This window comes from Mustela nigripes, chromosome 7 (genome assembly GCF_022355385.1).
Source record: "Mustela nigripes isolate SB6536 chromosome 7, MUSNIG.SB6536, whole genome shotgun sequence".
In the NCBI taxonomy this organism is placed as follows: Eukaryota; Metazoa; Chordata; class Mammalia; order Carnivora; family Mustelidae; genus Mustela; species Mustela nigripes.
In genome coordinates this window covers 140,359,233-140,386,986 of record NC_081563.1, presented here as the reverse complement: position 1 = coordinate 140,386,986, position 27,754 = coordinate 140,359,233, and the positions used below count along the sequence as shown (strand labels likewise).

Sequence of the window (27,754 nt, the reverse complement as noted above, 5' to 3'; positions counted from 1 at the left end):
CCTGCTGCCCCCCACCCCAGCTGTTGCTCAGCCTTGGCAGATGGAGGGGCTGCCCCCTCGCCACCCACCCCTCCCAGGAACGGCCTGGTTGCTCTCAGCAGTGGGAAGGGGGAACCGTGGGTGGACAGTAGGCCTGACGCCCCAGAAGTTGTGCTCTGATGCCACTTGGAGAGGAATGCTGTCGCCTCAGGCTCTGGGTCTGGGCCGGACGTCGGTGCAGGGAGACTGCTGGCAAACAGGAGCAGGGTGGGGGCCTCCATGGAGAGCCTGTCCCCCTCCTGTTCCTACACCCACACCCTTACACTCTCTTACTGACCTTCCGCCCTCAACTTGATGGCCCCCTCACTGATGCTCCAACCAAACTGGGACTTTTCCTGCCACCGCGACATGCAGGCAAGGGCAGAGGAGTCCAGCGAAGGGGGCCACAACACCCACATCCGCTCCTCCGTCAGGCCTCTCCAAGCCCACACGAGGACACACCCAGGCACTCGGGCCAGGACCCTGGCATTGCCTGGGTCACTCCTCACCCGCCCCAGTCCAAACCACCGCCTTTGGCCCCACCTCCACCACATGGCCCCAAACCCCACATTCCATGTCCGTGCAAGCTACAGGGTTCTTTCATGATCTGGACTCCAGCACCCGCCCTCCGCTTAGACCCTCCAGCCCTGGGCTGCTTTCTCAGCCCGACTGAGCCTCCTCCCGTGGCCTCGAGCTCCAGACCATGGCACACTCACAGAGCGCAGGCTGCAGACACCTGAGCCGTGGAATGCTCCACGGGGCACAGGGTACCTGCACCGTAGGTGTCCCCCTCACTGCGACGGAGCCCCCAGGGCAGCTTCACACTGTGGTGGCAGGCGACTGACGGTCCCCTGAGGTCTGGGAAGCTTGGCTCCCCGCCCCGCGCACAGGGCGCACATGGGCCATAACCGTGCTCCGGGCCTGGGTCTTGCCCAGCTCTTAAGGCTTTGGGACAAGGGATGACCTCCCAGGGCCTGGGTCTCATCGGGGACCCTTGTTCCGTCGCACAGACTGAATGTGCTCACACGTGTGCGGCGGGGAGCTGGGTCCAGGTCAGCTAGTCCAGCTCTTCACATTGTGCTAGTGGGGACTGCCCCGCCACCGCGGCCTTCTGAACCCCGCGCTTGTCTCTGCTCTGCCAGGGTACCCCAGAGGCAAGGCCTGCTCTGGTGCCTGCTGGGTCCGTCCAGCATCCACAGAAGAGTGTGATGGGTGTTGGGTCCAGCAGGCGTCCTCCTCGGCCAGGGGCTCTCTCTAGCTGACCCTCTCTCCCTCCCCATCGGGTGTGATTGGGGAGGGGGCCGTGCACACCCCCGTCTCTGCGTCTGTGGCTGGGGGCGTCCAGGGTCAGCCCCGCACCCTGCCAGGCAAACATACGGTCCCAGAGCACAAGAGTGGAACCCTGACCAGCCTGTCCGCGTCCAGAGGGGGCGGCGGCCGGCCCTCCCGGGGCCGCAGGAAACGGCCCCACTTGCAGGCCCGTTTCCTTTATCCGGTTGTTGTGCTCTGAATTCACAAAGCTCGGCCTTCTCTTCCCCTCCGTGTCCGCCCCTTCCCCCACTCCAGAGCGGAGCAGGACGGATACCGGACATTTCAGGGCCCGCCGGAGCCCCCACCCCCACCCGCACCCCGCGTCCGCCCGGGCCGACCGCCGGGAAGGGGCGTCCCGACCGCCCCCTGCTGCCCAAGGCCGGGAGCGCAGCGCCGCGGTCCTCGCGCAGGTGCGGGGCGCGGGCCGGCTCCGCGGGCGGGTGCCGCGCGGCCCCCAGCGCCCCCTCCCCGCGGCCGCAGATGCGGGGGCGAAGGAAGACGACCGGTCGCAGCACCAGCAGTTTATTGAGTCCTGGCCTGGCGTCCGGGGGCATCATCTCCAGGTCTCGGGCCCTCGGAGGAGCGCGGGCCGCGGCGCGGGAGGGGCCGGGACCCCGCGCGGGGCCCACCGGAGGGAGGGACCGCGCTCGGCCGCAAACGAAGCCCGAGCCCAGGCCCCGCAGCCCCGCCGGCTGCTCCTGGGCCCGCGCAGGACGCGCGCTAGGGACCCCCGGGGGCCGCCGCCCGCAGCGCGAAGAGTTTCTCCCAGCAGGTGGCGACGGCGTCCAGGGCGCGCACGAGGAGCCGCCTCCGGCCGCGGCGACTCCGGGGAGGGCGCGTCTTGGGCCGCCGGCTCCGCTGTCGGGGACGGGACGGTCAGCGAGCGCCCACGGTCCCCGCCGTCCCCGCCCCCACCCCCAGGCTCGCGTCTGGCCCCTGGAGCTCCCAGACGGTGCCCCCGTCTGGGACAACGGAGCTGTCACTGTGCCACGGGAGGCGCGGTGCGGCGGGGGGGGCGCCCGTGGAAGGGGAGGGACCCGGCTGTGGGCCCGCGCACCTGGCTCAGCGTCCCGCAGTGGCGCCGCATCACCGCCTCGGTGCGCATGGCGACGGTCCACGCTGCCTTCTCCAGGGCCCCGCGGCGGCCCCGGGCCACCACCCTGCGCAGGGTCCGACCCAGGGACGCGATAGACAGTAGGATACCGTGCTCCTGGGGAAGGGAGGGAGGCAAGTGGGGGCTGGGGAGAGCCCTGTGGGGAGGCCCCCGGAGGGCAGGACTGGGGGCGTGGACTCCGTACCTTCTGGGCACTGCAGACCGCCCCCCCCAGGCCCCGCCATCCGGGGCGCGCAGCTCCAGTCAGGTTTTTGTGAATGAAAGGGAGGTGTGGGGAGCCTGGCCCCGGCCACTCTGCCCCTGGCCCAGCCTGCCTCACAGCTGCCTGCAGGTCCTCAAAGATGACGGCGCGGTAGTGGCGGAGCACGTCAGGGACGCTGCAGGTGCGGAGCCCCGACTGGCCTGGCGCCATTCCCAGCAGAGCCAGCAGGATTGCCCAGAGCGCAGGCTTGGGAGGCACCTGGAAGGGACTCGGCGTCAGGGTGGGGCACCTGGGCCTGTGCAGGGGGCCTCCCCTCTGGCCACCCCTCAGGCACTTTGCTTCGGACAGTCCCCCAAGACAGCCATCCCCTGGGGTCTCGGAGCTGGTCTACAACGGAGCTGTCACTGTGCCATTCAGGACTAGGCATGGATCTAGCAGGACAGGCAGGCAGTGGGGCCTGCACACCAGACAGCTCAGCGCTCATGCAGAGATGGGTGGGGTGGATGATATGGGCACGGGGCAGGGCGCTGGGAAGGCAGGCCCACTGAGCCAGGAGGGGACAGGGGCTCCAGAGGCAGAAGCACAGGGCCAAGAGCCTGGAAGGCTGCGGGGCAGGGCTGACCTCGGTCTAGGGACAGCCTCTCCCCGGGCCATGCCTGAACTCATCCCCACACTTCCCAACACAACCCCCAGCAGAGCCAGGCTCTCTTCCAGATGAGCAGCCCCTGCTCCCCAGAGCTCGGCTCACTTGGGGGTCCCCAGAGCAGGGGCAGAACTGACCTACTCCCACTGCTCACCAACAGATCCGTCACAACCAGCTCTCACAGCCATGGGAAACCGGGTACCCCAGCACCTGCAGCCCAACCAGGACAAGGCTGAGGGCTCAGAGCTCAAGGCCACACCCCTTTGGGAGGGGAAGGCTTGGGGAAACCCCCAGAGGCAAGGGAGGAAGGGGCCGCATTGTGGCCCCACCACCTTTCTCCAGGCCTCCCCCTCCAGAAGGGCCTGGCTGGGGGAGAAGCCCACCCCCACCCAGAACCCCAAGCACCAAACTCAGAGAGCAGTTAGTTCCCAGACCCCGGGCCACACACCCACCCTTAGGCCCCCAGGCAAGAGTCCAACAGCCACTGGAAAATTAATCCTGCGAAGCCAGTGAGACGCAGGACTCGACTCCGCTTCCCGGCCCAGGGGTGAGCCTGACTGAGCAGCACCCCGTCGGCAGAGCCCCGGGGGGTGGCCTGGCAGGAGGAGCAGACTCTATCTGTCCCAGCCCCTCCTCCAGGCTGCCCTCAGGCATGCCCAGCCGGTCAGAGGTCCCAGCCAAAGCCAGAGCTGTGGGTGCTGAAGGGAGAGCCATGCGCCCATGGCACCAGGAGGCTGACCTGGGGGGCCAGGAGACCCCGTCCTTCCCCACGCCCCCCCACCCCCACCGGGAACAACAGGCAAGAGCACCCAGGGCCAGGTCTGGCAGGCCGAGGGGACCGGAACCGAGGGGGATTTCCCAGGAGGGCACAGAGGGTCACAGAGCCTCCCTCAGGCTGTGCTCCCTCCCCAACCCTCCGCAGCGCAGGCGTGGGTGAGCCCCCTCTCGACTGCCCACCATGGGCCCCCTCGCAGCTCACCATGGGCCTCTCGGGGCGAGGCCCGCCCTCACTCCCGGCGGTGGGCCTTCCACATGACCCTGGGTCCTCAGGTAGGGAGTGCGGCTGCCGCTCCAGGGCCTCCTGCTCCCGGCCTGGCCAGCAGGGCTTCCCAGGACAGGCTGCGGCAGGGCGGCTGGCGGCAGGCAGAGGAGGCTTTTGAAGTTGGCTCCCCGGAGCACAGGAGGGAGGGAGCGGGAGGGAGGCCCCAGGATCCCAGCCCTCCCCTCCCTCCCCCACCTCCTATCCAACTGCTTCTTCAGTGAACCTGCCCCTGGAGCCCGGCAGCTGCGGGCTCTCTTCCCACCCAGTGGGTCTCGGACTAAGCCACCAGCCCCGGGAAGATACGCTCCGCTGAGGTAGCGGTGGGGTGTCTGGTGGGCAGAGCAGGGCCCAGCTGCAGGGGGTGGGGGCGGGCAGCCAGAAGAGGCCAAGGGCCTGTGCAGCCCTCCACGGCGGCCTTCCTCGGCGGTCAGTAGGTGCTGCCTCCTGGGAACCTGGCTGCCGGCAGGAGGGGAGGTGGGCCTAAGCCCCGGCCCCCGACACAGACACCGGCCCCCGCAGGTCCCAGGTGTGGCATGTCCCAGGCTCCTCCTGCCGCTCAGCTCTCCTGGGCTGACGGGGTCTTCTGCTGGGGGCAGTTGTGGCCGCTTGCCAAAAAAGGCTCTCCCGGAGCTGGGCCACCACACCCCTGCGTGGCGGTGCCCAGCTGGTCATCCCTCCAGCCCGCACCGCAGACCAAGGGCAGCCTCCAGAAGCCAGCGTGCCCTGAGCTGGAACTGAAGAAGTGTCAGCTACAGAAAACCCAAGGTCTGTTTTTTTCCCGGGGAGGAAAGTGGTCTCAGCACTTCAGAGCAAACGACCCCCGTCCAAAGGAGAAGACGACATTCACACCGGATGGTCCAGACGCAATGGAACTTTCCAAGGACTCTGCAGAAGGCCTCACCTGACAGTGAGCTCAGAGGGGTGTGGGGGAGAAGCCATGTCCATCTCAGGGCACAGAAGGGTGCCAGCCACCCCCACGACCTTGGCCGAGTCACGGTTTCTGCCAGGGCCCTGGCTTCTATGTCTGTGTAGGAACTGGCCGGTCTTCAAGGTCTCCAAAGCTTCAGGACCCCGTCTTCAGTGTAACAGGCAGGGTCCCCCTCGCCTCCTCCAGGAGACGGAAGGAGTCTCAGTCCCCGTGAAGACCCTGTGAGCCTCCCCACATGGCTTCTCAGGCCTGGCCCTCCTCGGGCTGAGAAGAAGAGGAGGCGTCTCCCACCCACAGTCTATGAGGGGGACCCAGGCCACACGGGTGGTCTGCTGCCCACTCTGGGCTGGTGGCGTCCTTGGGCTCCCAGCACATCAGCGGTGGACCCAGCAGGGCCTGCGCTCTCCAGGCAAAGGTGCATCTGCCTCAGGAGCAATGTCAAGGCAAGCGCTCCCCAACCCGGGCCACCCGGGGAGGGCTGAGCCATGGGTCGTGCCTGAGCCCCACCACGGGCCCCCTCATCCACGTCAGCCAGGGGCCATCTTCTCGCATGAACATGGGGGAGCAGCCGCCCGCGACTCTTCCCCACCCTGTACAGAACAACCAGCATCTCCTCTCCCCGGCCCACGGCCTCCCGGCAACCCACAGCCTCTGGCCACATGTCTGCACCCTTCTAAGAGAATCCGCTGGTTTCCAGATGGACACACACTCAGGGTCCAGAGCCCGAGCAAGGCCTTGGTCCTCACACAGCATTCGCAGTGAGAACACGCTGAGCCCCCCAGGTCACGCATCTTTCAACCCAGAGATATGCGCGGTTCTACGCGCTTCAGAGCAAAACTGCTGATTATAAATCAGCAAAAACTCATCCACACGCAAGTGAGAAAATCGCGTCCTGGTAACATTTCCCTTCAGCACACACCCGAGGGGCCTCACAGTTACCCTCAGCAACACACTGTGGAAGGCATGTTAGAAGTGGGGCCTGGTGTCTGCATCGCTTAGGAAAGTTACCTACCCTGGGGGGCAGACCTGCAGGGTGCCCCCCACCCAAAGGGGACAAATGAGTCCCCAGGAGAGCCTGTCCCAGCTGCTCCCAGAACGGGACGTGCTCAGCCCCTTCTCCCAGGGAGGCACACAGCTTCCTCTGAGGGACAGAGGCCGTCTGCAAGTGGCCCCCGTGAAAACAGGAACCTCAGTGAGCCGACTGGGGTCGCAAACCTGAGTCTGCTCGTGGGGGGAGGCGGCGCGGAGAAAACCTGCAGGGCACCAACCCGGACACACTACCTGGAAAACTTTTAATTAAAGAGCAGGACAGACAGCTCAGGGCCCCACCACTCCGTGCTCCTGCACGTGCTGCCCCAAGGGCCGCGGCCACAGGGCCTGGAAGGACCATCAGAAGGTGTTCCTGATGTGGGCCGCCACCAGCACGAGGATCTCCCCGATCTTCCTCTGCCAGTTGGCGATGTCCTTGGACACAGCGCACCACAGCTCCCCGTGCCGGGGCTCGGCGTTCTCACAGCGCCTCCTCACCTCCTCTCGCTGCTCCTGGGCCGGGACCAGCGGGCATGCGAGTCAGGCAAGCCCCCTGCGCGGCCCACCACGCTCACCCAGCTCCACAGGCACGGGCCTGGTTGGGGGCAGAGCCATCTTTCCCGTGTGTTCATCGAGATGGTCCCTCCGCCAGGGGGCAAGCCCCACCACATGGACCCTCCCCAGAGCTGATTTCAGCACACACGGGCGGAGCCAAGTCCAGCCCATGTCTGTGCCATGCCCAATTGCCCCAAGCCTGCCTTCTCTGCACAAGGCGCTGCCCCGATCCCACGTGGCACAGCTCCACGAGGACCCGTGAGCACCCTCCCAACACGCCAGTACAGGCAGGAGGGGGAGCAGGGTGACCCTCTGACTGCCCGGAGCTCCAGGGGGCTGTTCCTCAAGCCCCTCTGGCCCCATAGCCACAGGCCCCAGAGCAGCACCGGCACCTCCTGTGGGGACCCCAGGACAGCCTATCCCCCACCCCCACGAGCACAGCTTTGACAGCGTTTAGTGCTGGGAGCGGTGGGGACGAGTGGCTGCTACCTAGGCTTCCCAGCACGCTGCCCCCGGGCTCATGTGTAGGACAAAACTCGCTGGGGCACGAGGTGAATCTTTAGGGCCTGAACACCACCCCCATTGCTACTGTGAGGCCACACTCCAGTCGCTGGCCACCGTGCGCGGCGCCTCACCTCTGTACCGTGCTGCAGCTCAAACTTGTAGAAGAAGGCCCAAGCGTCCCCCAGGTCCGAGTCGATCTTGACCGTGCGGTGGAACCACTCCCTGGCCTTGGTGATCTTCCGCTCACTCCAGAACAGCCTGTCCGGAAGCATCGGTGCGGGGACCCGTAAGTGGTGTCGTCTGGGTGCCTGAGCGGTGCTGGCCAGCGTAAGCCACAGAGGGCCCGGGCACGGCCCAGCCCTGGCCTCCTCTGGCTACAGCTTGCCCGTGCGAGAGGCGGACGGCCAGCCCAGGGCCTGTGGTGGCCAGCAGACTCTGCCCCTCTCCCTGGCGAGCCCCCAGGCTCCCAACAGGAGGGCTGAGGAATGGCGCCTGCCTGGCTCCCTGGGGGTCGCTCCAAGTCACTAACCTTCAGCCGTCCTTCAGGGGTCTAAACAGCTATTTCTTAAAAAACCCACACACAAGAACTTGGTTCCTGTAAGTCATTACCTTCCTCTGGATGAAACACTAGAGGATCAACGTAAACCTGACAAAAACCTAAATTAAAGCTTTGATCAGAGAAAGTGAAGTTTCAACCTGCTCGTCAATGGACACCTTCGGGGTCATTCTGCCCACCTCTGGCCGCCTCCGGCAGGACCCAGCCCACCTGACAAGACGGGCCTTGGGTCAGCCCCAGGTACCTGAACCCGCAGCAGACGCGGACATCCGAAAACCAAGCCCATGCTAGAAGCCACGAGCGAGGAAGTTCGGAAACCAAACGAGGACCCGTGAGCACCCTCCCAACACGCCAGTGCAGGCAGGAGGGGGAGCGGGGTGACCCTCTTGACTGCCCGGAGCTCCAGGGGGCTGTTCCTCAAGCCCCTCTGGCCCCATAGCCACAGGCCCCAGAGCAGCGCCCGGCACCACCCGCACCACCAGCCCGAGGGTCAGGCAGTTGCTTGGACCAGCCTCAGTTACAACACAGAGTGATTTTGTGCCCTGATAGCTTGATTGTTTTTTAAGCCTTGTGGTATTCTTAATTGCTCGATGTTAGATAAACTATGACTTAAAGAGCACAAACCCTGATAGCAGGTACGCAGAACAGCAACCTAAGAACAGCAAGGAGTGACTTATTGACTTTGCAAAGCCTTTTACGAGGGTTTATGGCCGCCCTATCAGGGAGTCATACATAACAGTCACTCCCGAGGCGGAAGCACAGGCAGGAGGGAGGGGTCCCCAGCGGGCTCAGGCTGGGCCTTAGGAGCTGGTGGGTGGGAAGCCTCCAGGCGCGGTGCCCTCAGCCTCGCAGCGGCTGGCGACATGCCCTGCAGGACCCGAGGGAGTAGGGCCCGTATATTCCCCTGGGGTAGGCCAGACTCTGGCTCTGGGCGACGGCAGCACGCGGGAGCTCCAGGGCCACACGTGCTGCCTCCCCGAGGTGAGGCCGGAGCAGCAGTCCTGGGAGCCCAGTCAAGGCTCTTCCTGATGACCGTCCACCTCAAACCAACCAGTCACCTCCCAGCCTCCTCTGAACATACCCAACCCCCACCCGGCTCTCAGGCCCCCCAAGCACCAGCCACAATGTCACTAGATCTTCCCAAGGCCCTGCCCTGCACACCAAATGGCTCCCCAGGACGCTCCTGACCCGGCCCTGGACACTCGAGCTGATGGAGTGGGGTCACTGGGGTCACTCCTCTTGCTCTCAGGCTCATGCACCCCGGAGGAACGATGGTCTCCAGTCCATGCATCTCTGCGCCCCCAGGCAGACTGACTGGGCCTGACAGACAGACCCTGGACCGTCCTTGAGATCACCAAGGTGAAGCTCTCTGCTTTCTCCCTCCCACGAGAAAACCCACCCAGAGCCCCTTGCTCTGCTTATTACTTCAATTCTGTGTGGACCATCGTGAGCAGGTTTGTCTCCTACAACTCAGGACAGTGCAGGCGTGAAGTGCCACTTTAAAAGTGCCCGTCCCATCAGAAGGGTCAGGATGGAAGGAAGGAGGCCGGGCCCAGAGGAAGCTGCCCGTTCGTGGTCAGGGTCGGCCTCCGCCATAGGGTCAGCACAGGGCTGCATGGCCTCTGCCCACAGACAGGGCTGCTCTGGGTCAAAGAAAAAGTGCTTTATCATGGAGCTCTGGTGGCCAAGGACTCTAAGAGGTTCCATCAGGTCCCAAGGCTCAGCCACCCCCCGAGGAACCCCCCACTCACTTGGCCACAGCCAGGAGGACGTGGGGGTCGTGCTCACACTTCTTCAGGGCATCCACGCTCTTGGTCTTCCTCTGGGGCCTTGCCTCAAGAAAGATGGCTTCCGACCACAGGACACCTGCAATTCAGACACAAGGACACCCCCACTCGGACCCCGCCTCTGCTGTCAGGAGCAACCTGTCCACGAGCAGGCTACCCCAAGAGGGGTTGGCCAAGACCCTAACCCGGGGTGTCCTCAGACTGCGGCTAGGTCTTCCCACATGTCTGCCCACCGGGCCTGCCTAGAGAGAGCCACACAGGCTGCCCTGCCCGCCCGCCGCACAGCAGCCCCGAGGGCACAGGCCCGACAACTCTCTGGCAGTGACTGGGCTGGACGAGCTCCAGACCTGTGAGATTCACTCCCGCCAACTCTGTAATTCCACATCCGGGGGTTCACCACGACAAAACGAGCAGAAATGCTAGTAAAGATTCAAACGGACCGACGGGGGAGTGGTATAGTTCTGGTATACCCACATGGGTACATTTTATGAAGCCACTAAAAAATTTACTTTCTTGAAGATTTGGGTGGCTCAGTCAGTTAAGCAGCTGTCTTTAGCTCAGGTCATGATCTCAAGATCCTGGGACTGAGCCCCAACTTCAGGAGTCTGCTTCTCCCTCTGCTTCCAGCCCGCCCTCCTGCTTGTGCTCTCTTTGCCTCTCGCTGTCTCAAATCTTAAAACAAATAAATTTTTTTTTTTAATTTTATTTACTTATTTGACAGACAGAGATCACAAGCAGGCAGAGAGGCAGGCAGAGAGAGAGGAAGAAGCAAGCTCCCTGCAGAGCAGAGAGCCCGATGCGGGGCTCAATCCCAGAACCCTGAGATCATGACCTGAGCTGAAGGCAGAGGCTTAACCCACTGAGCCACCCAGGCGCCCCAAAATAAATAAAATCTTAAAACAAAACTTTCAGCTTTTAAAACAAGGCACAACACTAAACATAAAAGAACTTCCGTTGTATACAGTAACACACACTGTAATAGCACAAATAAGCTAAAAGCAACAATTTCTCAGTAGTGGACTTACAGTGGATTTTTTAAAAAATTACTTTTGAGTAATCTCTAGACCCACTGTAGGGCTTGAACTCACAACCCGAGGTCAAGAGTCGGAAGCTAAACTGACTGAGCCAGGGGCCCCTACAGATGATTTTTAGTATCTTTTTTGAACTCCAAATGCGTTCATGCTACAGGTACATTTAGATGCAGGGTGAGATCATGGAAATTCAGTTTCAGAAAAAAAGCAATGGGGCGCTTCAGAACAGGAAGTCAAAGTCCCCCTGCCGAGCACTGGAGACAAGGATCGGGTCTGCAAGAGCACGGAGAGCTGGAACTTTGACCGACGACACACTTCACGAACATTTCTGAGCCTGAACCCTGCTCCCTCAGGAAATGCCGCCGCCGGGCCGGCCCGGGAGCCAGGGGGCCGCTTACCGGAGCTGGGGCACTCCTGCAGCGCCTTGGCCATCAGCGTGTTCGCGATGTTCTTCAGCCCCGCACGGTACTCCAGCCTGACGGACTCCAGCCTGAGGAACGGGGCCCACAGAGATGGTCGGGCACCCACGCGTGCAGCCTCAGGACAAGCCCAGCTGCAGTTCCGAAGTTCCCGGGACGCCCCGGGGCTGGGGCTCCCAGCCCGGCCAGGTGGAGCTCTCCCGCCAGAGAAGCGAGGCACTGGTGCCCCCCCCCCCCCCATGAGGGCCCTCGGCGGCCACCGCCACAGCCAAGGCCTGGGAGCCCGACATCACGCAGGCGCGAGGAAACATGTGCAGGACGAGGGTCCGGCCGGCATGCCGTCATCGCCGGGATGGGGAGCACCACATCAGCGGTGTCCAGAACCTGCCCATCTTTCTGGGGTCTCCTTTGGGAACCGACAGGCCCCAGCCCTGACATTATGAGCCCTACACAAGCCCTCTCCGTGAGCACAGCCGAAGGCCATCCTCGCCTGACCTCCTGTTGGCTCCTTGAAGCCTCCTCTACACCTCCCCTCTGCTGTGGGGTCTGCCTCCCTGGCCGCATCCAGCCGGCTCCCCCATCGTTAGCTCCTGGCTCCCCTGGGCACCTTCTGCCAGAGCACCCAACTCTCCACAGGCCAGTCTGAGTGTCCAGGCCGAGCGCTCCCAAGGCAGGAACTGAGCCTCCTCACAGCCAGCACCTGCCCCCCTTCCCCTGGGCCCGAGCCGGAAACGCTGCAGCGCAGGAGCAACTGTGGGCCGATGGCCCATCGGAGGCCGTGGGGCCGCCGGGACGCACCACAGGCCTGGATTCTTTGGGTTCTTCAGGCGCGACTTCTCCAGGATGGCCCGAGCTCGGGTCAGCTGCCCAACCTTCTCCTCCAGCCGAGAAAGCAGGAGCCACAGAGGGGTGGAGTGCGGACATTTCTTCAACTACAGACAACAAAGACAAGCAGAAGTGGGCTTGGTGGGTGTCAAGGAGGGGTTGTGAGAGCTACGGCCAGCCCCTTGGGCTGGGATGGGTTGCGTGTGTGTCGGGGGGCACGCGCTTACATCCACAGAGACCTGCCCGTTTCATGCCTGGGTGTGGGGCTTTAAGTGCATTGCCGGGGCATGTGCATGCGTGCATACGGGGAGTGTACACGGCAGCCCTTACGTTAAGTGTGGTGCGACCCACGCTTCCCTGAATGCAGGGCACGAAGTTTCGCAGGAGGAGACACATAGGCCTGAGTGAGGGTTCCAGGGGTTCTAGGTCTCGCCCTGCTACCACTCTCCTGGCTGGGGCCCAAGCGAGTCACTGAGCCCCGGGCCTCCCATTCCCACACCAGGGGAGACGGACGGCACCCTGGAGCCCAGGGTCCTGTCTGCAAGGGCCAGTTCTGAGGGGCAGCCCGAGCCCCAGGCTCACCCCCTGGCCGTGGGCCTCCCGAGCCCCAGGCTCACCCCCTGGCCGTAGGCCTCCCGAGCCTTCTCCGGCAGCTCTTCTTGCTCCTCGATCTGCCCCTTCATCATCCACAGCTTGGGGAAGTCCTCATAGTGCTTCAGAGCCTCCTCACACAGCTCCTGGGCCGCTGTGAGGTTCCCCAGCACCCACTCCAGCTTCACGGACTTCATGAACACCTGCGTGGCAGGCCCGCCGTCAGACGGCCCCCGTCCCCGCACCCACCGCGTGTCTGGACGGCACGGTCACCTCCCACGCAGGGCCCGGCCCGGCCAGGCGCCCCCCGCCGGGATGACCCTGGCTTCACGCCACGGCTCCCCTCAAACGCCATCGGCCCCGCCGTGCCCCACAGACCTTTGTGAGCGGCTTCCCGTGCCCTGCATCGCATCTCAAAGTCCAGGGTGAACCACCAAGACTACAGTACCGTGGCCTCAGCGGGCACCTCACACCCTCCTGAGGCCACAGGCCGCTCACCCGGGCAGTGGGCGCGCTGCTCCGCGCCTTGGCCAGCAGACGCCGGGCTCGCTCGTATTCGTTGTTCTCAGACTCCAGCTTCACGGCGGCCAGCCAGATCTCCTCGCTGTTGGGGTTGGCCTGGAGGGAGAGGGCAGCAGTGTCAGGAGGGACCCGTACACAGGAGCAGGGCTAGGTCACACTTGATCAAGAGCAGGCAGCCTGGGCCTGGGCTGGGCCTCGCTCTGTTGCGGGACGCTCTGATCCAACCTTCTCCAGGGCTAACAGAAGACAAAGTCGGGTCTGGCCCCAAAACGATGACCTACCTGAATGCAAGCCAGCCCACTTTGCAGGCGCCCAGGCAACAACACTGATAGTGGCAAAGCCGTTTTCCCAGGGGCCTCTCGAAACCACCGGTGTGCATCTGCCACACCTACCCCCTCCCAAGCCTGGTGACAAGGCACTGGCCATCGCAGTGCGTCCAGGGGAGCAGGAAGGAAGGGTGCCCAGGGATCACGGACAGTGTGGATGGCTCCCACGGGCTAGGACTGGGCCACATGCAGAATCCAGCAGACCCAGGAGTGGGGTCCTCACGGCCTCCAGAAAGCACAGCCACCCACCAGCCACACTTGCCTGACTGCATCACAGACCTGGCAGGCAGCCCCAGGGGGACCAGCAAGAAAAGGGGAGCCACCCGGAGGGGGGTACTGGGGACAAGCAGCAGCGTCCAGGCATAAGGCAGGAGAAGCTGTGAGCAGGAATCTCAACACGTAGCTGTCCTCCAAAGGACAGCAGAAAGTCAAAGGCCAGACACAGGCCAGGCCCCTCTCTTGGCCTTTACTCAAGGAAGGACAAATATCATTCTCACGCTCGCCAGGGTTGCAACAACAAATGGACATTCACGCTGGACTCAGCAGTTTATAAAAACACAAACTGTAGGGGCGTCTGGGTGGCTCAGTGGGTTAAAGCCTCTGCCTTCAGCTCAGGTTGTGATCCCAGGGTCCTGGGATCAAGCCCCACATCCGGCTCTCTGCTCCGCGGGGAGCCTGCTTCCTCCTCTCTCTCTGCCTGCCTCTCTGCCTACTTGTGATCTCTGTCCGTCAAATAAATAAATAAAATCTTTAAAAAAAACAAACGCAAGCTGTGAGCACCGAGTGAGCGACAGAAGTGTGGATCGCTGTGTCGTACCTTCCTCACACTACCAGAACACTGAATAGTAACTCTCCGGGAATGAGAACCTCGAGGACTTCAGTGCGGCTGCAAACTGCGGACACTGAGCTCATGCCCTTAGCCGCCACGAGCCCGGCCGGGCACAGCTGTCCGGGCGCAGCTCCACCTGCCTGAGGGGCCCGGCTGCACCCAGTGGCCCGTGGGCAGAGTGTAGGGACCAACAACCGCGCTTCCACGCAGGAAAGAGGTCATCACTGTGCTCTTCTGTGGGGAACGGCGGTCTCCGGTGACTGCTCCACTCACTGGAGAATGCCGCCTGTTGGCCCCACATTCTACGTTCTGGGACGTGTAGCCTGTGGTTCCAGTGAGCAGCCATGACCGAGAGGCAGGTCCACCAGCTGGCTGTTCTCCCACTCTTGGGAGCCCTGGGACCCCAGCTGCCTGTAGAGCACCCCAAGTTGGGTGCATCCTGACCATACACATCCCCTCTCTTAGGCCAGCTCCCACTGATGAGCAGGGGGAGGGCTTTGGGTCACGTGCTCTCTGGAGCCCTCAGTCCCCGACAGGCCCTGGGTCGGGGTTCAAGTGCACACTCCCCCTGCGGCCCAGCTGGCGCCCCAACCCACCTGGAAGGCCAGAGCCAGGATGCTCCTCGCCGCAGGTACATCCCCCGCCAGCCACTTGGACTTGGCGCCCATAAGCCACAGCACCTCCGCTTTGGGGCAATGGGCCACAGCCCTCTGCAGCAGCGCCTCCAGGGACTCCCTGGAAGACAGGGGGCCACAGTCACCGCCAGGGCACGCGGGGCGCTCACGGCCTCAGCGGGGGTGCTGAGAAGGGAGTTCCTGCTCCAAAGTTCGGCGCGGTCAATGATTCACCGGGTTTTACGATGGCGAGAGGGTGGGGAGATCTTCTCTCTCCATAAAGGCTCTCAAAGTAACTACTCAAGAGGGTGCTACAAAGCAAGGCATTGTTACAGGGCAAAGCCCGATGGAGGGACTTCTTGGGGGCCCTTTTATGGTCGGGTGTCCTGAGGAGAAGGGTGACTTCACGGTCCGGGTGACAGGAGACCTCTTTTCATCTATAACCACAGATCCGCCGATAAAGATTATGACCCCGAACCCTCTCTTCGGCATCCAAAGAAACTGTCTGACCGGAAAGCAGTTCCTTCGGTCACTGCCGAGCGAGACGACGCCAGCCTGGCTACCCGGTGCGAAGCCCCTGGCGCTCACACAGCCGCCGGCCCTTTGCTGCAGTGCCGGCACTGGTGGCCGCTGGGGCCTCAAGGGCAAGAGGACGGACTCGCTCTGTGTGGAGTGAAGCCCGCGGAGGACACCGTGCTTCCCAGACAACACCAGAACCAGGCCCACAGACTGGGAGCGCTCCGCCGCCTCGCGCCATTCCGTTCCGGGAGTCCACCGGATGGGAAGGGTGCCGGGGGCGGCGAGGGAAGTGCCCTGAGCCCAGGACCAAGGGAAGCAGTGCGGGGAGGCACACACCCACAGACCACAGGGCCAGGAGAGGCCCTGCTCGGACCTGGCGTGTCCCAGGTGAACTTGCACAGGGGTGAGCCAGGAGTCATCTCAACGCATCCCCAGACGAGTTAATTCCCAACCACCCAAGCAGATGGTGGGAGTGGGGAGGAGACAGGCGCCTCAGCGACACCCCAGGGACAGACACCCTGAGCAGACTGAGATTCGGCAACGCCAGGAAAGGAAAAAAGCGGGGCCTCGGTGGGCTCCCAGCAGAAGCCTGCAGAAATCAGCGAGACCTGCCCACTGCGAAGCACCCGAGCTCAGGGAAGAGCTGCAGAGGGCAGAGGGTGCACACAGCGACAGGGGCCTGGTGCCCCAGAGAGGCACCCCTGAACACCAGAAATTGCAACACCTAATTTAATCGGCAGCTACGGCCAATAAGGCGGACCCAAAGCTTTTTTCAATTAAAGAATACAATTAGAGAAAACTGTCAAGGACCTCCTCAGAGCACAAAACAAGCCCAAACCCCCAGTCAGCACAGCTTTAAATGAAAACCATGCCTGCCCGGGCGCAGACGCCATGCCGCCCACACTGCTGGAGCCGGTGCTGGCGCAGACAAGGGGCTTCGGGCCCCTGCCTTGTCCCAGGCACCCCCTGGCCGCCAGGCATCCACCAGCTTGGCGGCAGGCACGGCCGTGGAGAGACACCCTCGGTGGCTCAGACTCTCAGCTACACAGCAGTGAGGACCCTATCACAGAAGGGGCCAGAAGGGCCCAGCCTCCGGGGCCGCAGAAACCTCCACCCCTCACCGCAGAGAACCGGATCGCAGAGGGAGGCCCTCGTCCGCCTCTGGGGACGTGAGGGTTACGTTCAGCTTGGCCCCAGCCGGGGTCAGAAGCTCCGTGGGCGCGCAGGGGTGGAGGGCCCGCCCGCACCGGGGGCCCCACCGTGTACCTGGTGCCGTGGTTCTTCTCGAAGTACGCAGCCCGCAGCCACACGCTCTTCTTGCTGGGGAACACCTGCAGGGCGTAGGCGTAGACGGCTCGTGCGCACTCCAGCGCGCTGTGGGCCACACACTAGGGCGGAGAGACGGGCGTGAGAGAGGCCGGCCCAGCTCAGGCGGCCGAGCAGGAGGCCCAGGCGGCTGAGCAGGAGGCCCGATGGCATCTGCTCGAAGTCACAGCACGGGAGGACCAACGAGAAACCCGGTCCGGGAGAAGGACGCCCGGGAAGACGGGCACGGGAAACACCCAGGGCCACCATGGGAGCCGCTGCGGGGGGACAGCAGCACCAGCCGCCAGCGGGGGAGGCCAGCTGTGTGACCACAGACCACACACACGGGCTCCTTCACCAAAACGAGGTGTAGCACAGCGCTTCCGTGACACAAGATACGCTCCTGAGCAACTTGTAACACGGGCGGTCACAGAGACAGAGCAAGCGCCTACATACGGGAGCACGAGCGGACGCGGGTTCCGGCTGCTCCATAGCCCTCTGGAGCCCCCGAGCCACACGCGGCCGGGGGGCTGGGGGGAGGTGTACTTTTTTTTTTTAAGATTTTGTTTATCTATTTGGGAGAGAGAGCAAATGAGTGGGGTGGTGGGACAGAGGGTGTGGGAGAAGCAGGGAGCCCGATGTAGGACTCGGATCCCAGGACCCTGGGGTCAGGACCTGAGCCGAAGGCAGATGTCTGACTGAGCCCCCCAGGCGCCCCAGGACACGTGTATTTTAACACAATAAAAAATGCAGCACAGGGGCGCCTGGGGGGCTCAGTGGGTTAAGCATCTGCCTTCGGCTCAGGTCCTGATCGTGAGCCCCACATCGGGCTGCCTGGCTCAGTGGGAGCCGGCTTCTCCCTCTCCCACTCCCCCTGCTTGTGTTCCCTCTCTCGCTGTGGCACTGTCAAATAAGTAAACAAAATTAAAAACAAACAAACAAACAAACAAAAAAAACGCAGCTTAAAAAAGAACGAACCCATCCACTCAAACAGACCTACCATAAACACGTGTCACTCAAGAATGACTTTATTCCCTGGTAAGCATCAAGCAACACACGAACCAGGCACTATCTGTGGTGATCACGTCTCTAGATGGTCACAACCCAGGGACACCGCTGGGACAGGCTGACAGCTGGGGTCGCGGAGCCTCACACAGGAGACAGGCCAGCACGCGGCTCTTCCACGCGGTGCACATGCAGGAAGCACTCTCGTACCGAAAGGGGTTTTGTATCTTGAGGTAAGCGAAAAGCCACTAGGAAGCACGTCAGAAACAAAGTTTTGCAACAGTGATCATCAGAATGGCACAGACAGACCCAGACAGGCCGCCCCTGAGGCCACCACCCAGATGGACAGCCGCGTCCTCGCCGAGAGCCGCAAGCAGGCCTCCTGCTGCTCAAAGACCGCCAGCGTGGAAATGGGTGTGGAGGACTCAAAGAGCAGGGACACCGCTAAGACCTCCTTGTTCAGACCGGGTTGCTCCTTGGCCACATGGCCTCAATCTGACTCAACCACCACAGAAACCAGGAAGGGCCCTGTCTTGGGCATGTCCTGACCAGCAGCACCTGGAAAAGTGAGGGTGAGACCCCACACAGACGGGTCTACACCCCTCCCTGTGGCTTCTGACCAAGATCCTGAGGGCAGTTAGTTCAGCCGCCAGGATCACGTGACAACCTGCCCAGGGTCCTGGGTGTGGGTGACCTGGGCCAGTCCCCGAGGGGTGGAGTACCAGGAAAACGCTCGGAGCTTCGAACACAGAGACTCCACTCTCCCTCCGGAAGCCCGCAGCCCTGTGACAGCTGTGCTCGCTCCGGGACACAAGCAAGAGCCAACAAAGAGAAGTCTGCAGCGTCTCGTGGGCTTCTGCTCTCACAGTCCGACATCCGCAGGGCGACGCCCCCCACCCCGGACTCCCTGGGCCTCTGATGCTGTCAAGGACAACACGGAAAATCAAAGGAAGTGGAGCGTTTGACGCCACACGCAGGATAAAAAGGAGCTCAACCACCAGGGACTGGGACTCTCTTGCGCCGTTCAGGGTTTTCCTCCAATGCATAGACTGAACGTGTGTGTTATGGGGTTCTTTCTACTTTGCGTCTTGACTGTTCCATCGTGAGAAGCATTTAAAAATCATCGTTGGCCTGTGTCTTGCACTCGCTAAAGAACCAAGAGTGTATTCACTGTGCACAAGTCCGTACGTCGGTCACAGGCCCCAGAAAAGGACGTCGCGGCCGGCCCCTGTGCTCGGGGTCAAGGCACGCATAGCCTTCGAGAGGCGGTTAGGTGAGCTCCACACAGGGGAGGCCAGCAGGCAGGGCAAAGCCGCAGAACGGAGCCGGGATCCTTCGTCTCTGCTAACGTAAGGGAGCAAATACCCAGTGAACCTGGAGCAGAGGAAAGCTCTTCCTGACCGCAGAATTCCAACGGATAAACACTAACGCTATGTAGAAGACACACTACTTAGAAAAGCACCGCTTGGCAAATACCACAGTAGTAACCAATACAGGACGAAAACCTCATTAACGGACCTACAAACTAGTAGGTCAAAGTTTGACAAGAAACAGGAAGTTTAGTCTCAGAGTGTCTCCCCACAAAGCACCTATTAATTACAAAGGACAAGAAGAGCAACCTTCCAGTGGAGAAATCTGACAGACGCCACTTGAGCTGGCTGGCGCTGAAGGGGCACCTAACCTTCCAACACGGCCAGGAGGACCCAACGTCCTGCCGAGATGCAAGCCTCAACCCCACAGTGCGGAAACGTCACGGAGACCTACATCAGGGGCACTCCACGGCGTCACTGGCCTGTCCCGACAAAAGCCAGTCTCATGAGAAACAAAGGCAGACCAGAGCCCCCTGCAGGTATCGGGCCTTGGAGGCCTGACGGCGTCCCCCTGGGCAGCTACCATGCCACAGCACAGCGGGGCCTTTCCTTCTGCTAACAGGACGCCCAGGAGGGCGATGGATGACATTTGGAGAAGGTCTGCAAACTACTTAACTGTACGATACCCACATGATTTCGATTCTGCCAGTTGTGCTGAGACTGTGTGAGAAAACATCCTCTAGCACACACTGGACTTAGAGGAAAGGGGCCACGGCCTCTGCAGCACGCTCTCACATACTCGGGAGATGTGGGTGTGTGAGTATGGCTGGAGAAGGCAGACATGGCAAAGTGGTCAAATGTGGGGGAGTCTGCGTGAAGTGCATGTAAGAATTCTTCGGACAGTTTCGTGACTTCCCTGTAAATCTAAAATTATTTCAAAGTAACAGGGTAAAAAATAAGGAAGCCACAATTAAGGCACGAAGTACCTAAAATGTATATTGATTTTGACCCCATGCTCTCTTCTCTGGAAGCCTATTCTAAGGAAAGAATCTCAAAGCAGGCGAGAGTTCCTTATGCCAACTGTTCTCCGAGCTGCAGTCTACAACAGAAGCCACGGCGCAGGGGACGGGAGACAGCGGTGAGAGCTCTGCGGGCTCCCGCTCCACACCAGCTCTTCGCGGCACAGGGTCTGCCCGCCCAGACCGCTGCACGTCGGAGGTGTGCAAAGAGTGGCTCCCAGGCAGAGCCGGGGGAAGAGAAAACTCGATTCCTACAGCCGCAGCTACACTCAAACGTCAGCAGCTCAGAAGCACTCTCGGCGGCCCGCGCCCCGCACACGGCCCCGGCTGGGAGCCGGACTCACGCTGTCAGCATCTTCCATCCACGTGTGCTTCCGGTCTTCCTCCTCGATCCCAATGCCAATCACAGCGCGCATGACGGCCTGGCAGGTGGCCACACTCCCAGCCTTGTCGCACTCCTCGGCGTCCTGAAAGAGGGACACAGAGCGGTAGCCCAGAGCCACAGGTGCCCGACGAGGACGAGGGGGTGTGCTAGCCTGCGGGCTGAGGACCCAGAGGGCCTCCGCAGTGCGGGCGGGCAGGTGCGCACAAGACTCCGATGCCTGCCAGACTGCCACAGCCCAGCCACCAGGGTCTGCTCAGTCACCGCGTACCCGCCCCTGCCACCCAGCAGATAAGCGCCAAATACCCGAGGACTTGCCAAAGCTCCTCTATCTGCTCAACAAACATTACGTGAGCACCTACTGTGTACGAAGTACCGTAGCGGATGGCTCAGGGGCTGGCAGGTTCTTACAAAGAAAAGAAACTTCCCAAGGAAGAGGAATCAAGACGAGCTCACTAACATTTGTGTCTGCTGGTCTGAACTCAGGATTCAAAATGGACAAAAGAAAGAAACGGTCTAACCAGAACAGACGGGGGTGTGAGGGGGAGAGCCTGGCACACGGATGCTAAGAGAGAAACCCAGAGGGACCCATCAGGCAGGCGGGCGGGTGGCCCCAGGACTGGACTTTGGGAAGCAGGTCTCAGGACGTGCAGACAGCACAGCTGTGGGTCTACAGCTGAGATGCAGAAATGTCACTGAAGCCTCTTGTACATCAGCCAGGGAAGGACCAAAATGCAATCGGTCAAAGGACATGAAACACACAGTTCTCCAGAAAACAAAACTATAAGTGACTTTTAAACATGAGAGAAGAAGCTGTTCTTATTATTTTATTTTTTTTTAGATTTTATTTATTTATCTGACGGACAGAGATCACAAGCAGGCAGAGAGGCAGGCAGAGAGAGAGGGGGAAGCAGCCTCCCCGCTGAGCAGAGAGCCTGATGCGGGGCTCGATCCCAGGACCCTGGGATCATGACCTGAGCCGGAAGTCAGAGGCTTAACCCACTGAGCCACCCAGGCGCCCCCCTATTTTTCTTAAGTACCATTTTATACACATCACATCAGCAACACAAAAACGCATGCCAACACGTGTATGGTTGAGGTGGGGACACAGACACTCCCACACGACTGAGGAGTGCACGTGGACAGCCCCCAGAGGGCAATTTAATGTTCGCCATCAAAGTAAGTAGTACAGGTGTGCCTGGGCAGCTCAGCGGGTTAAGCCTCTGCCTTTGGCTCAGGTCATGATCCCAGAGTCCTGGGATTGAGCCCTGCAACGGGCTCTCTGCTCGGGAGAGGGAGCCTGCTTCCTCCTCTCTCCCTCTGCCTACTTGTGATCTCTCACTCTGTCAAATGAATAAATAAAATCATTAAAAAAAAAAAAAAAGTATATACATTGACCTAGCAATGCCACTTTAAGTAATTCCTCTTAAAAATATGTTTCCATATGTGCAAAATGGCCTCCATAGCGGGACACTTTCATAGCACTCTTTGCAACAGGAAAGGGTAGAAACCACCCTCTTCTACCTCCTGACAAGAGATTTACGATACATGGTCAGGGAAACGGTGCAGGAGACATGCTGGACGTCCTGACCCAGAGGTGACCGTGGTCACCTGGAGGTCCCTGGGGCCCTACGGCCTCAAGCAGAGAGCAGAGCCAGCGGCAAAGACCTGAGGAGAAAGCATGGGCAGGCCAGTAGTGAGCAAGGCAGTCTTGTGGCACGTTAGTGGGGCGATGGCCCCGAGCCCCAACCCCAGGCCCGCAGGCCACAACAAGAGCTCTGGGTTCTACTGCAGCGGCAGGGAGGCACCCAGCGACTTTTAAACTGGGGAATGAGTCACATGATCGATCTTATTTTAAAAGGACCGCCCCAGGGGCACCTGGGTGACTCAGCTGGTTGGGGGACTGTCTTCGGCTCGGTCCCGACCCCAAGGTCCTAGGATCGAGTCCCGCCCCGAGCTCCCTGCTCAGCGGGGGCTCCGCCTCCGCCTCAGCCCCGCTCCTTGGATGCTGGTGTCCTCTCTCCCTCCCAAACAAATAAGATCTTCGGAAAAAATTAAAAAATAAAAGGACGGCCCTGACTGTGGTGTGCAGCATCAGCAGGGATGGGCCTCGGGAATCACCGCCACGTCCAGAGGAGGCTGTGCCTGGCCGAGGACGGCCGCAGCGGGTGACAAGCAGTACCCGGACCAGGGACAGATGGGAAGGCCGACGCAAACTGCTCACCACGGTGACCTCGGCCGGGACTGGCAGAGTTTGTGGGTGAAGAAGGGGATGCTCCCAGACACCCCAGGCTGCGGTATTGTCCCATGTTCCGGGGGGACGCAGGGCAGCAGGGGAATGATCCAGAACATGGGGAACGCCCAGAGCACAGTCCACATGTGGGGGATCCTGGCGTGGAAGTCGTGCTCCTGACAATGCGGGAAGAGGAGACCACCACAGGAGCAAGCACAGAAAAGTCTCAAAAGGGGGCTGAGGGCCAAACTACCAGGAGATCTAGGCTACGAGAGGAGGAGAGCAGCAGAGGAGGCGGAAGGAGAGGCGCCTCTAGACAGAAGGACGACACACAGACACGGCTGGAGGGCGCAGGCGGGCTGGACCGGAGCTGCCGGGGAGGCTCCTGGCCGCAGCAGGTGGTGGGCCTGGGCCGGGCTCTGCACACAACGGGCAACCGGAAGCACGAAGGCAAGGGGCGACGCGTTCAGCAGAGTCCGGCACACCATGGTGCGCAGTAAACGGGGACTTGCTCAGGACTTGAAACACCTGAGAGCCACATACTCGGCAGGACAGCACACGCTGAAGTGAGTACTGACCTTAAAACGACTGCAGTAAAACCATCCTACGTTCAGACAGACCCTTTTCATCACATTTTAGTAGAAGCAAGTAGAAGCAAAACATGAAATCTGAAGAAAGTTTAAAAAAATTCCAGCTCATGCTGCTGTTTACTGCACTGGCTGTGTCCTAACAAAGGGTTTGCAGGAGGCCGGTCTGAGAGCCAGCGGGGGGGGGAGGGACAGCCATGGTCACTAACGAAGGGTTTGCAGGAGGCCGGTCTGAGAGCCAGCGAGGGGGGGGGGGGCAGCCATGGTCACCTCTTGTAATCGCCCGTCCTGGCCACATGGAAACACAGATGGCAGAAGAAATGGACGTGCTGTGGCCAAGCAAACACACCCCTGAAGGGGGGCTAGGACCGGGAACTGACAGGTGGGCATCTCTGGGAACACAGGACTCTCAGCTCTACCCTGTGCAACACGTTCCCAGGGCTCAAGGGAGACCAAGAAGGCCTCAGAGAGCTGGAGCGGCACGCCCTGGCAGGGGCACCAGCAGCCTCCAAAAGCCCTCAGAGGACCGGAGACTCTGCTGACCCAGCTGAACTCCCTGCTCCTGAGACAACCACCGCCCCAGACAATATCCTGAAGTGGGGGTTGCTGAGACACTGGGTGTGGGTAGCAAAGGGGTGTGAGGGCTGAGACCCAGGAACAGACCAGAGGAGCCCCTGTGGCTCCAGCACACAGCCCAGAGGCCATCCAGGCCACAGTGCAGGGAGGGGAACCCAGGCAGCGCCGGTGGAGGAGGCAGAGCCCAGCCCCAGAAGCGCAAGGAGCAACCAGTACGCAGGACCAAGCACCAGAGAGGAGGCGCAGGGGAGGACGCTGGCGCGGGGCTCTGCAGAGGGCCGCCCGGGAGCGTTCACGGAGCGCCAACACAGCATGAGTGCTTGGAAAGAACCCCCGAGGATCAGCGCAACCCTCGGAGATCACACGGAACCAGGAACAGTGCCTGTTTCCACCAGCCAGACCGGAAACCCCCAGGAGAAACAGGTCACTGGGCAGAGTGCACAGAGAGTGCACAGACCTCCATTGGCCGACTATCCCTGACTGTCCCAAACCCACTACTGCTGGGGCTCAAACCAGCAAAGCTCCGAAGCAAAAGCCAAAGGGTCAAAGGTCCAGAAACACAGCTGCACTCCAAGAGAGGAGTCTAGGGCATTTACAGGGTGCCAAGATGCCTAGCACCCACCAAGGGAAAACTCACCGTGTCTGGCAACAAATCAAAGATCACCAGTCATACAAAGGAACAAGAAAACGCAACTTGGAATGAAAGGAAATGTATCCAACAGAATCGATCCCAGCCTGACAGAGGCGTCAAGAGTTCGGAGACTAGGGCACTAAAACAGCTGAGATCACTGCATTCCATGTGCTCAAAACATCAAGCAGAAGCAGCAAAAAAATCTAACATTTCATGTTAAAAATGAGAAACAGGTTTTTTAAAGGATTTGTTATTTTTAGGAAGAGAGAACATGAGTGAGAGAGCCCAAGTGGGAGGAGGGGCGAAGGGAGAGGGAAAATCAGGCCGACCCCGCGCTGAGCATGAGCCCGAGGTGGGGCTTGATCCCAGGACCCTGAGATCCTCACCTGAGCTGAAGCCAAGAGTTGGACACTCAGCTGACTGAGCCACCCAGGCGCCCTGGGAGAGACATTTTTAAAAGACCAAAATTAAATTCCTAAAAATGAAAAAGACAAGATCTGAGGTGGAAACCCCCCTAAACAAGATGAACAGCAGCTCACACTTTGAGAACAAACCCACAGAAGTGATCCAAAATAAAATGGTGAGGAAAAAGAATAAGTCTTTAAAACATGACCAGAGCATCAATGAGCTCCAGAACCAACACGATATTCAACTGGAGAACCTAGATACTTCCTCCTAAGATCAGGAAGGAGACAAAGATGTTGGCTGTCCCCACTTGAGGTCAACACTTCACCAGAGGTTCTAACCCAAGACAATTAGACAAGAAACAAAAAGGCATTCAGAATCGCAGGGGTGGGGGCGGGGAGGGTGCGCAGGCAGGAAGAAGTGAGATTATATAGGCAGATGGCATCACCTCGTATATAGAAAATCCTAGAGAATCCATGAAATCTATTATGATTTAAATTTCATCAAGGTTATAGAATATAAGCTCAATATTCAGAAAGTGACCGTATTTCCATACACCAACAATGAACTAACTAAAAATGACATTAAAATTCCACTTACAGGGGCGCCTGGGTGGCTCAATGGGTGAAAGCCTCTGCCTTCGGCTCAGGTCGTGATCTCAGGGTCCTGGGATCAAGCCCCGCATCAGGCTCTCTGCTCAGCAGGGAGTCTGCTTCCCCCCTCTCTCTGCCTGCCTCTCTGCCTGCTTGTGATCTCTGTCAAATAAACAAATAAAATCTCAAAGAACAAAAAAAGATTTTATTTATTTATTTGACAAAAAGGAACACAAGCAGGGCGCGTGGAGGCAGAGGCAGAAGCAGGCTTCCCGCTGAGCAGGGAGCCCGATGCAGGGCTCAATTCCAGGACCCTGAGATCATGACCCGAGCCGAAGGCAGACGCTTCACTGACTGAGCCCCCCAGGCGCCCCAAGATGAGGGAGTTCTTCTGGGAAATAACAGAGAAGACAGCAGAGGTGTACCTCTGAAGTACTCCAAAAAAACAAATGTCAACCTAAATTCTATACCCAGGGAAAATATCTTTCAAAAACAAAGATGACCTTGTAAGAGCTGGAAGAATCTACCATCGGACCTGCAGGGCAAGAAGCACCAGTCTCAGCAGAAGAAAGAAGACACTGGCTGGACAGGTGGGTCTGCACAAAGGGAGGAGGCATCAAAACCATAACCACGCGTAACCACACGTAACCACGGGTAACCACGCGGCTAAAAACACCAAACACATCAAGGGGCTGAATCTCAATGATTAAATTTTAGAGGAACATGCAAGGCCTTGCATTCAGGATAAAAAAAAAAAAAATTGCCTAAACACAGAAAGGGGCCAAGTGGCTTAATACCCATAAGAGAAAGAGGAAAGAGTAGGGGCTCTGATCCAAAGGGACCCCAGGAATACAGCAGCACCACTTGAGGCCCTCCTGCCCCCAATGGGAACAGTTCAGCTTGGGGGCTGTTCCGAGAATGGTAATCCGATGTGTGGCGGGGTGCAGGAGGCCTGAGACCATCTTCCCAGGGCCAAGGGGCAGTAGGAGCCTTGCTCTGTAGGGCCCTTCATGGTGGAAGGGAGCAGATCACTGTGAAGAAGCACTTTGCCCTCGGCGGACTATACTTCAGGCAGGGCCCCCCCCAGGAGACGGGGGGCCCAGGCCCAGAGAGCTCACAGGGTGCAAGTGGAAGGCAGGAAAGGTCACCTGTCCTGGAGGCTGGATCAGAAGATCTCCAGACACTAGCCACGGGCCTATCGTTCTCCTTACATTGTATTATTTCTACTCGCAAAGTGGTACTACTCCCCAGTGCCCATACACAGAAAATTCTTTAGAGCATCCAACCCCAAGATGTAATCAAAGTGCCAACTCTACCAAAACCGAGGTCATGCTCACATAAGGAAAAGCCACACATGCCTGCTTCCCCAGCATGCAAACCCTCAGGTACTATCCAGCAGCCCCTACCCTAGGAGAGACCCCAACGTGCATTTTCAAAGCAGACACCAGGACACCTGCTCGCAGGGGGGACCCCCACCGCCTGACCTCACCTGGATCCACTGCTCACGGTTGATCTCCACGCCGTTGGCCCGCAGAGAGGTGATGGCTCGGTCAATGATCTTCTCTACCATCTGCGTGTTCCCGTTGGCCTCCTCCAGCTTGGCGGCCGTGATCCAGATGTGGCGGTCAGTAGGGATGTTCTCACGGGCCTTATTCAAGACCTTGCGGGCGTTCTCATAGGTCTCTAGCCTCGCCAGAGCGAGCCACAGCTGTGTGGACGGAACACCAGCAAATGAGAGGACAGTACTCAGCACAACCGCCAGATCAAATGGTGAACCGACCACTGGCCCACAGCACTTCCACCAAATCCTTCCTTCCTTCCCTTTCTTTTAGATCTTACTTACTTGAGAGCAGCAAGAAAGAAAGTGGGGCAGGAGGGGCAGAAGGAGAAGGGAAAACCTCAAGCAGACTCCACGCCGAGCACAGAGCCCAACGTGGGGCTCAATCTCGTGACCCTGAAATCATGACCTGAGCTGAAACCAAGAGTCGGACAGTTAACCGACTGAACCACCCGGGTGCCCCTTTCTAACAGCTCTCGTGGATCCTTTCAACAGAATCCACAAATGTGTACCACATTTTCACTGCTCTGGTAACTGTTCGCTATGTTTCTGACTTAGTGACTCTGGTGAACACGAGACGTTGACAGATTCTCAGTCACAGGTTTCAGACAGCAGTTGGTTACCCGTACACAGCACGGCAGACCCACTCCAGGTGCTGGACAGAGCAGAAGCAGGACGCGACTGCTGACTTCACAAGGACACAGGGGTGTTCAGCGTTCTGGGGTTGAACTCCCTAGCTGTTGATTCTGCAACGTCTCATCACCAAAAATGTGTATGGGCTCTAT

The 27,754-nt window shown here is 60.1% G+C and overlaps 2 protein-coding genes across 5 annotated transcripts in view; both read right to left on the bottom strand.

The window, feature by feature from the left end:
* Positions 1–1,952: 1,952 nt before the first annotated feature.
* C7H20orf204 (chromosome 7 C20orf204 homolog) lies at positions 1,953–6,436 on the bottom strand. Of its 4 annotated transcripts, none has more exons than XM_059407482.1 (5): positions 4,268–6,436; positions 3,741–3,883; positions 2,628–2,903; positions 2,387–2,539; positions 1,953–2,187 (listed from the first exon to the last, which is right to left on the bottom strand). In XM_059407482.1, exons 3-5 carry the CDS (start codon positions 2,853–2,855, stop codon positions 2,050–2,052), a joined length of 519 nt encoding a protein of 172 aa, XP_059263465.1. In that variant the 5' UTR covers positions 2,856–2,903; positions 3,741–3,883; positions 4,268–6,436; the 3' UTR covers positions 1,953–2,049. The 4 variants fall into 4 exon arrangements, with proteins under 4 accessions (XP_059263465.1, XP_059263464.1, XP_059263463.1 ...); XM_059407481.1 differs by lacking the exon at positions 3,741–3,883 and adding an exon at positions 3,426–3,498; XM_059407480.1 differs by lacking the exon at positions 3,741–3,883 and adding an exon at positions 3,443–3,498.
* A 95-nt stretch (positions 6,437–6,531) lies between these two features.
* The window catches only part of PRPF6 (pre-mRNA processing factor 6), a 39,340-nt gene continuing 18,117 nt past the window's right edge, over positions 6,532–27,754 (bottom strand). Inside the window, exons 11-21 of the mRNA XM_059407464.1 lie at positions 26,901–27,119; positions 20,349–20,471; positions 16,632–16,753; positions 14,829–14,967; positions 13,054–13,173; positions 12,582–12,758; positions 11,938–12,071; positions 11,119–11,210; positions 9,654–9,768; positions 7,478–7,604; positions 6,532–6,800 (exon numbers count right to left, since the gene is read on the bottom strand). Of these exons, the coding sequence (XP_059263447.1) occupies positions 6,648–6,800; positions 7,478–7,604; positions 9,654–9,768; positions 11,119–11,210; positions 11,938–12,071; positions 12,582–12,758; positions 13,054–13,173; positions 14,829–14,967; positions 16,632–16,753; positions 20,349–20,471; positions 26,901–27,119 (1,521 nt within the window). The 3' untranslated portion in view covers positions 6,532–6,647. The remainder of the gene's footprint in view (positions 6,801–7,477; positions 7,605–9,653; positions 9,769–11,118; positions 11,211–11,937; positions 12,072–12,581; positions 12,759–13,053; positions 13,174–14,828; positions 14,968–16,631; positions 16,754–20,348; positions 20,472–26,900; positions 27,120–27,754) is intronic.